General features: G+C 36.1%; 1 protein-coding gene across 1 annotated transcript; it reads left to right on the forward strand.

Annotated features, from left to right (window-relative positions):
• The first annotated feature begins 3,647 nt into the window (after nt 1-3,647).
• LOC129892854 (uncharacterized) lies at nt 3,648-9,271 on the forward strand. The gene is made up of 5 exons (XM_055968391.1): nt 3,648-3,835; nt 5,612-6,045; nt 8,013-8,094; nt 8,261-8,594; nt 8,948-9,271. The coding sequence occupies exons 1-5, from the start codon at nt 3,648-3,650 to the stop codon at nt 9,269-9,271; spliced, it is 1,362 nt and encodes a 453-aa protein (XP_055824366.1).
• Nucleotides 9,272-9,596: the final 325 nt, after the last annotated feature.

The following is a 9,596-nucleotide window of genomic DNA, read 5'->3' on the forward strand; positions in this document are numbered from 1 at the left end:
GCAACTTTATTTTTTTTTATCTCAAACTTATGACAAATAATGAAAAAAAAAGATTTTGCATTTAGTTGTCCAATCTGTTGCTTTCACTAATTTTAATTATAGACATTTTTATAAATACTATATATCCACCTAAGAAAATTTTGAAGCCTAAAATATTTTGTTCTCCGTTATTTCTCCCGAAACACTTATACTGTGTGTTTTGTAAGTTACATTTACACTCACATAATGTTTTAATAATGTCTTATATTTTAATCGACCTAAGTTTGGCCAGTAATCGTTTTTAACAAATCTTAAAGGATGCTTAACCCCTTCCCTTTAAAATAACTAGAACCCTTACCTAGAATAATATAAGTTAAGTAGACCACTAATTGGGGTTTATTTTTAGCATTACATTAGTTAATTACTTAGGTATCCTAATTTACTTTTTTAAAAAAAAAAATAAAATAAAATTAGGTGGCAACTCCTTAAGTTAAATAATTTAGGAATCACCAATATATTATACACCGTTCGACCTCGAGTTAAAATGGGGTATAATAGCTTGAAGACGCCACTGGAGCGTTATTTTAGATTCTAAACCATAACAGACTTAGGCTATTGATTAGAGTTTTTTTATCTTTGTATATTTTACTTTAATTGTTGGATGTTTTATCTATGTGATTATTTATTTGCTGTTGCTCGATATCAATTGTATGTTTGTAATTTTATTACTTTATGTGATTGTATATTTGTTACTGCTTTATAAACTGTCATTTCGGTCATTCTTCCTCCAATTCTGGAAAATTGACACTATCACACGTCCACGTGAGGTGTGTTTTGCGCACCCATAATTTTTTTCAAAAATCCCAAAATTTAGGAGAGATGGCGTATGCGCGGGGTGTCCGAATCTTTATTCCGTGTGGCCACGTAGCCTTCTCACTCGAGTTGTCCGCTCGGGAACTTTTTATCTAATGAGTCAAATCTTAGAAAAACATAAGATAGATTTGTTCTTCCCTTCAATCTAAGTCATGCATGCATATATCTTAGGTGGGTTGACCCATTGTGTCAATTCCAAATTTAGAAAAACCACTCATATGTCGACGCGACCCAATGACCAATAAGCATATATTGTAGAATGTGATAATGATAGACGGATCCAAGCCAATTTTGACATGATGAGTTTGGAAAATGTGTCCTCATTTTATTAATTTGTATTGTAGGATGGATTCAATTCCCCAAGTGCCTAACATTAGGATGGCCGAGGGTATTCTGTACAAATTGGAGAAATGGTGGGAAAATTTTAGCCTTATTGAGAAATCAGCAATTATGAAAAAATTGGGTTTCCTCACTATACTATTCAAGATCTCTCCGGATTAGCATGTGGTTAGAGCGTTACTTTCATTTTCGGATCCAGATCGTGTTTTGTTCACATTCAAGGACTTTGAGCTAATAATCACATTGGAGGAAATCCATTATTTTACTAGTTTGAAGTATCGAGGAAGAGGTCAGATTATTCCACACAGCCAGTCAGGGAAGAAAATTCCTTGATACTTAGGATTGAAAAACACCAGGGAACTCGGGTGATACAAAATAATTGGGGTTCCCTGGATTACTTATATGAGAGGTATGGATGCTCGAAAAGTTACAAGTTATTCAGAAAAGAATTCTCTTGCACCTCTAACCATTGGCAAGTAAACCATCGTATTGCATTTGTTGTGGCTTTACTAGGAACCTTGGTATTCCCACGAGAACATGGGAAGATTAGCACTTGTAAATGCTATGTGGATAAAGCACTTTTCAAAGGAGTTGATGGAAAGAAAATCACCTTGATTCCTATGATTTTGGCTGAAATACTTCGAGCCCTCGGAAAGTGTAAAAGAGGAGAAACAAGCTTCTTTGAAGGTTGTAATCTTCTTTTGCAAATATGTGCGATAGAACATTTTTACAAACGTGATGACATGGTAGGCATATGCTTTAGTAATACAAATCATATTAACAATTTTTATGATAGGATGAAAAGGTTTCTGTCCCCAGTTGGTACTAATGATTGGTACGAGTTCTTGATCTCCTGCACTAGTGACCAAATTCAATGGAAATATCCACTACTCTCATGTCCTATTGCCTACATAAGATGTAGAGGGTTTTATTACATCGAGCTCATTGGATTGGAAGGCCTCCAGTCATATGCCCCTATACGTGTGCTTCAATAGTTCGGTCAAGCACAAATGATTCCTCTATGAGCAAATATGAAATCTTCTAAAATTTCCTTCAAATCAAACTTTAAAGTCCCTAGAGCTGATGAGATTCTTCAGGAATGGGATAATGTTATCACATTGGAGGTAGGAGATGGACCAGCAAGAAGAGTTCCAGAATATCAGGCATGGCTTTGAAAGGATCGCAATAGCATAAGCCTGAAAGGTGAGCACGGTTTTGAGAATATTAGGACAACAATTTTGATACGGCACTGCCATCTTCGAACCAAAGTAGTTACACCAGAGATATGGGCTTAAATGCGAATATAATGTAGATTCTGGATAATGCAAGACTAGGGCCTAACAGTATTGGAGTACCATCCTCATCCACTCCACCATTTTGATTAAGAGCAGAAACTAGGCCAAGTCTTAGAATTTTTATGTTATCTTTTCATGTATTTTTGTTGTTATACTATTCTCTTGCTACTTATTGTTGTCTTTCAAACTCGAGTTGTCTCAATTTAATGGCTCGGATCAACCTATCATAATCTTGTTTATTTGGCATTTAGTCCCACCTCTGGCATAAAAAAGGTCCCGTGCATATTATGACACATTTGTATTAATGATTTCTCTTCTTACTAAGTAATTTATTTTCTATGTGATACATGCTTTCTTCTTTCTCAACACTATTTGACTAATTGATTGATTGAAGCAACGATTATTCGCTTTATACTAATATTTTTCTCTCTTGTTTTACAAATATTCTTTTTCCTTTTGATTTATTTCTCCAAAGGTTGATTTGTGTTGACTGTGAACTGGCGGATCATCCATACTACACTAGACAAAAGCTCATCATCCATCTATATGACTGAATCAAGTGCATTCGATAAAAGTGGATTGGAACTTGTCACTATCCCAAGAGACAAACCTGAGACTTCAGAAAGAAGGGACCCAATCCCTTATGATGAACATATTGCTAACCTGATGCAACAAATGGCCAATATGCAAAGCAAAATCGATCAACTATGAAATATTACTAATTTTTCCATCAGCCTAAATAAACCACTTCCTGAATATAGGACAAATGAAACTATTCCACTTGTCGACTCTCTCTCACCTCAAGACTTCCCTCCAAATCCTTCCCTTCTCAAAACCAATTTGATTGCTCCCAAACAACCTGTCAACCAACCACAAGTCACTTTCACAAGTATCAACTCATAACAAACCAATCTACTACCTTCCACTACGCCATATATTTCCCAAACTCTAGTCCTCCAAACTACAACACTTACCCAAATTCCACTCACCGAAACTATGCCACTTACCTAAAATACCCCATTCACCCAAACCAACTCGCTCACCCAAAAATACCAAGCAATCCAACACATACCGGTGATACACACTGCAATTCCTAACACACAATATGTGCCATAAGTAAATGTAGCAGAAGCTTAATGTTTTGTTACTCTAATGCCAATCATGCCAGAAGTCGATCTATATGAGGAGATGGAGAGAAAGGCCAAATCAAAAATAGATGAAAGTTTAGCTAGAGAGATTCGTAATTTGAAGAAATCATTCAAAAGTATCCAAGTTCACAAGGAGTGTGAAGGGCTTGAGTATGATAATTTATGTGTTCATCTTGATGTCAAATTGCTGCGGGATATAAGGTACTAAATTTAGATGTGTTTGATAGGAAGGGAAATCCTCGAGCTTATTTAAGATCATATTGTGACAAGCTAGTCGGAGTGGGGAAAGATGAGGCCATTAGAATGAAGTTATTTATAAGGAGTTTAACAAGAGAAGCCCTAGATTGGTACACAAGTTAGGATCCAAAGAAATGACATAGTTGGAGTGCCATGGCACAGGATTTCATGGATAGGTTCAAGTTCAACACTGAGGCTATATCAGATAGGTTCAATTTAATGAAATTAGAAAAGAAGTCAACGGAGTCTTTTAGGGAGTATGTCATGAGGTGGAGAGCAGATGCCGTAAAAATTCAACCTCCCATGATGGAAAGTGAGATGACCTCTCTTTTTATACAATCTCAAAAGGATGCAAAGTAATATGAAAAGATGATAAGTGTTGTAGGAAAAAAGTTCTTTGAAGTTGTAAGTATGGGAGAATTCATTGAAAAAGGTATTAAAACTAGGAGAATCACTAATTTGGCAGCCTTGCAAGCAACAAGTAAGGCAATTCAGTCAGATTCAATTAGAGGAGCCCTTAAGAAGAACAAAGATGGAGTGTACGCTGTCATGACCATCCAAGAACGTAGGTCAAATCAAATGTTAACATACCAAAACCCATTACCCCAACCTTCATACTATATTTAGTATACCCAAGTTCCTCAGCCATATTAGCAGCCTTATGCCGCCCCTTACCTAGTTTACACCACTCAGCCAATATATTATCTACCTAGAGCACCTATCTATCAAAATCCCTCATAATAACATCCTAGATACCTATCTCAATCCCATTATCAATCAAAAAATCACCAATCAAATCCAACCAGACCCTGCCCAAACTTTGAAAGAAGACCACCCAAAACCTATACACCTTTGGCCGAACCCTTATCCTAACTATATGAAAGATTGAGAACTGCAGGGGTACTCTAACCAATCTAAGGAAAAATTCCCAATCCCCTTCTCGGATGGTATGATGAGACTAAGCATTGCGATTATCACTCTGGAGCTGCTTCACATAACACTGAAAATTGTCTTACTCTCAAGAATAAGATTGAGGCATTGATCAAAGAAGGAGTCATTCAACTAAAAGATGATGTCCCTAATGTAAATAACAATCCTCTGCCAAACAATGGGAAATTGAACAAGATCACCATGATGAAGAATGCAATTTTGAAGGGACCATTATGCCAGTCAAAGAAGAGAAAAATGTCATAACATCATCCTTTATCACTCCCATTATCACAGTCTAGACATGAGTTCCTATTGAAGTGGAAGTTTTGGTTCCCAAGCCTAAGATCACAGTTTTGGTTGCCCAATCAACTTCTTTTGACACCAAAGCAGTTTCTCAGAGTTACCCGACTGACAGAAGGGATAGACAAAAAGGAAAAATAGTTGTATAAACTGCTTCTATGGGAATGATAAGATCTGGGCGATGTTATACTCCTGAAGAGGTTTCACGAGTAGGAAAAAATAAGGAGAGTAACCAAAAAAGGGTTGTCAAAGAGACTGAAATAGAGGATTTCTAGAGGAAAATGCCAACGAAGGAATATTCAGTTGTTGAACAGTTGAAGAAGACTCCAGCCAAAATTTCCTTAATTTTATTACTGATGAATTCTGCAACTCATAGGAGCGCTTTGGTGAAATTCCTAAGTGAAGATTATGTTCTGGCCGAGATCACAAGAGAGAATTTTTCAGCTATGGTAGGGCAAGTTTTGGAAGCTAACAAAATCTTTTTTTATGAAGATGAATTGATACTTGAAGGTTGGAGCATCACAAAGCATTGAACATTACTGTCAGGTGTAGGGACAAGTTTATTTCTAGAGTTCTAATTGATAATGGCTCAGCCGTTAACATATGTCCTTTCATTATCCTTCGAGCTTTGGAAATTGATATTGGGAAAATTCGTGAAAGTCATGTAAGGGTTAGAGGTTTTGATGGGACACAAAGGAGAGTTATTTGCGAAATTGATTTGCCATTGCAAATTGGATCTAAGGAGTTTGTAGTAGAATTTCAAGTACTGGACACATCTGCTAGTTACAATTTATTTCTTGGGAGGCCATGGATCCATATGGATGGTGCGGTCCCTTCTACTCTGCACCCAAATTTGAAATTTGTTTGGAATCATTATGAAATTGTTGTTCATGGACAAGGTAGTAATACGATGTATCTTGATAATTCAATCCCTGTTGTTGAAAGTATGGAAGAACTGAATGAGTCTATATTGCATGCTAAAGAGATTATGTGTGTCAATTAAGTTGGAAGGGTAAAATTGTCACGAGTGACTATAATGGTGGCTTGGGAAATATTAAAGAAAGCTTTCATGCTCGGTCGAGGTCTTGGAGTGAATTTGGTGGAATAGTGGAACCAATTCAGTTTCCTGGCCAAAAGTACACTTTTGGTTTAAGATACGAGCCTACTCTTGAAGAAGTCTCATTGGCCGATCTCAAAAGGAAAAGTGACATTCCATTTCCACAGCCCATCCCACTCTTGAATAAGTCATTTTCCAAGGCATGTTTTACAAAGGAATCAAAGAAAGCCGCTGAACACAACCTCGTGGAAGGACTCAAAAATCTGTTTATTGAAGAAGTGGAATGCAATATGATTTAGGATTGTGATGAGATCCTGACTATATAGGATGATGATCCTGGGGATGCTTTGAACAATTGGACTTATAACCCATCCTCGTTTCTCCAAAAATCTTGGTAGAAGATTGTATTAGAATTAAAAAAATAACGTGATTCAAAATTGAGGCCTGAATCATGTTTATGAACTTAATATGTTTTGCCTCCACCTTAAAGCTTAAATTCCCTATCTAAACTATGTTTTTTGCCTTAAATTTCAAAATTTTCTCCTTAATTATTAATTTATTTTATTTCTTCCTCCCTTTTAGCAAGCAAACTAATAAATCTGCCAATACCAAGAATGTAACATGTAATGAAACAAGCAAACAAATTCCAAGTACCGTATAATTATTTGTGGAATATGAAAAAGATGAGTAGCCTAAAGAGTTAACTCAAGATTTTGAACATTTTGAGAATAAAGGAAAGCCAAATTTGGATGAAACTGAGGTAAATTTGGAAGATTCAAAACTAGTGAAAGAAATAAGAATTATCATCCATTTGACTCCGTCTCAAAGAAAGAAACTTATTGATCTTTTGAGGTAATATATGGATGTATTTGCATGGTCTTATGATGATGTGCCAGGTCTAAGCCCATACATTATCTCACATAAGTTGTCGACTGATCCATCTTGCCCCAGTCAAGCAAAAGCCAAGATAGATCAAGCCTGATTTGAGTTTAAAAGTTAAGGAAGAAGTTTCCAAGCAATTCAATGTCAACATCATCCGAGTCACAAAATATCCTACATGGTTAGCTAATATAATGCCAGTGCCAAAGAAAGATGGAAAAATTAGAGTATGTGTAGATTATCGAGATCTCAACAAGGCCAGCGCAAAAGATAATTTCTCTCTCCCTGAACATTCACATACTTATTGATAATTGTGCAAAACATGAGTTGCAGTTATTTTTTGATTGCTTTGCAGGCTACCATCAGATTCTAATGGATGAAGAAGATGCTGAGAAATCGGCATTCATCAAACCTTAGGGAGTATATTGTTATCGGGTAATGCCTTTTGGACTGAAGAATGCAGGGGCAACATACATGAGAGCTATGACTACCATTTTTCATGACATTTCCATAAAGAGATTGACTACCATTTTGGACTCAAGAATGCAGGGGCAACATACATGAGAGCTATGACTACCATTTTTCATGACATTTCCATATATGGATGTATTTGCATGGTCTTATAATAATGTGCCAGGTCTAAGCACATACATTATCTCACATAAGTTGTCGACTGATCCATCTTGCCCCAGTCAAGCAAAAGCCAAGATAGATCAAGCCTGATTTGAATTTAAAAGTTAAGGAAGAAGTTTCCAAGCAATTCAATGTCAACATCATCCGAGTCACAAAATATCCTACATGGTTAGCTAATATAATGCCAGTGCCAAAGAAAGATGGAAAAATCAGAGTATGTGTAGATTATCGAGATCTCAACAAGGCCAGCTCAAAAGATAATTTCTCTCTCCCTGAATATTCACATACTTATTGATAATTGTGAAAAACATGAGTTGCAGTTATTTTTTGATTGCTTTGCAGGCTACCATCAGATTCTAATGGATGAAGAAAACACTGAGAAATTTCGGCATTCATCAAACCTTAGGGAGTATATTGTTATCGGGTAATGCCTTTTGGACTCAAGAATGCAGGGGCAACATACATGAGAGCTATGACTACCATTTTTCATGACATTTCCATAAAGAGATTGAAGTCTATGTGGATGATGTCATTATCAAGTCACAAAAGGGCTCAAATCACATCACAAATTTGAAGAAATTCTTTGATAGGTTAAGGCTATATAATTTGAAATTAAATCCAGCAAAGTGTGCATTTGGTGTCATTGCTGGAAAATTATTGCATTCCATTGTGAATAAGAAGGGAATAAAATTGGATCCTTCAAAGATAAGGTCTATTCAAGACTTGCCTCCTCCAAAAAGTCGAAAGGATGTAATGATTTTTCTTGGTCGACTAAAATACATTAGTCGATTCATTGCACAGTCGACGATAATTTGTGAACCAATCTTTAAGTTGTTGAAAAAAGATGTTGCTATCAAATTGACTGAAGATTGTCAGCAAACTTTTGACAAAATCAAGGAGTACTTGTCTAGTCTTCCTGTCTTGGTGCCTCCAGAATTGGGAAGACATTGCTATTATTTTTATCCGTATCAAAAAATGTATTAAGATGTGTGTTGGAACAACATAATGAAACTGGGAAGAAAGAACATGCTATATACTACTTGAGTAAGAAATTCACATCTTACGAAGCCCGCTATACTTTATTGGAACGCACTTGTTGTGCCTGGAATTGGGTTGCACAAAAGTTCAAACATTACTTATGTGCGCATACCACTTTTCTCATCTCAAGGATGGATCCACTCAAATATATATTTCAGAAGCCTATGTCAACTAGGAAGTTGGCAAAAAAATAGAAAATTTTGCTAAGTGAATTCGATATTATTTATGTCACTCAAAAGGCCATCAAAGGACAAGCGCTTACTGATCATCTTGCTGAAAACCCTGTGGATAAAGAGTACAAACCTCTTAAAACTTACTTCCCTGATGAAGTGGTATTATTTATTGGGGAGGATATTTTAGAAGAATATCTTGGGTGGAGGATGTTGTTTGATAGTGTTTCAAATTCTAAAGGAGTCGGTGTTGGGGCAGTGCTAGTCTTAGAATTATGTCAACATTATCCAATCTCAGCAAAATTCAAGTTTTTATGTACTAACAATATGGCGGAATATGAGGATTGCATTCTTGGACTCAGAATGGCTGTTGATATGAATATACAAGAATAATTGGTTATAGGTGACTCAAACTTATTGATTCATCAAGTACAAGGAGAATGGAGCACCAAGAATATGAAGATACTCCCCTATTTGCAATGTGTGAAGGAAATATGTCAAGATAGAATTCAGGTATATTCCTAGAGCTCAAAAGGTGTTTGCAGATGCTTTAGCAACCATGTCTTCTATGATTCAACATACATACAAGAATTATATAAATCCGATGAATATCAATGTGTAGGATCAACCAGCCTATTATTTCCATGTAGATGAAGAATTGAATGAAGAACCATGGTACTATGACATTGTGAGGTATCTCAAAGAAGGAGATTATCCA

The sequence above is a fragment of the Solanum dulcamara genome, chromosome 6 (assembly GCF_947179165.1).
Source record: "Solanum dulcamara chromosome 6, daSolDulc1.2, whole genome shotgun sequence".
Lineage (NCBI taxonomy): Eukaryota > Viridiplantae > Streptophyta > Magnoliopsida > Solanales > Solanaceae > Solanum > Solanum dulcamara.

What these genes read in the sequence shown, in the direction of transcription:
- LOC129892854 (XM_055968391.1), top strand. Translation starts at nt 3,648, where the DNA reads ATGCCAGAAGTCGATCTATATGAGGAGATGGAGAGAAAGGCCAAATCA. An exon ending in AAATTGCTGCGGGATATAAG is followed by an intron (nt 3,836 to 5,611) that starts GTACTAAATTTA and finishes TGATACTTGAAG; the next exon opens with GTTGGAGCATCACAAAGCAT. An exon ending in TTCAATCCCTGTTGTTGAAA is followed by an intron (nt 6,046 to 8,012) that starts GTATGGAAGAAC and finishes ATTGCTTTGCAG; the next exon opens with GCTACCATCAGATTCTAATG.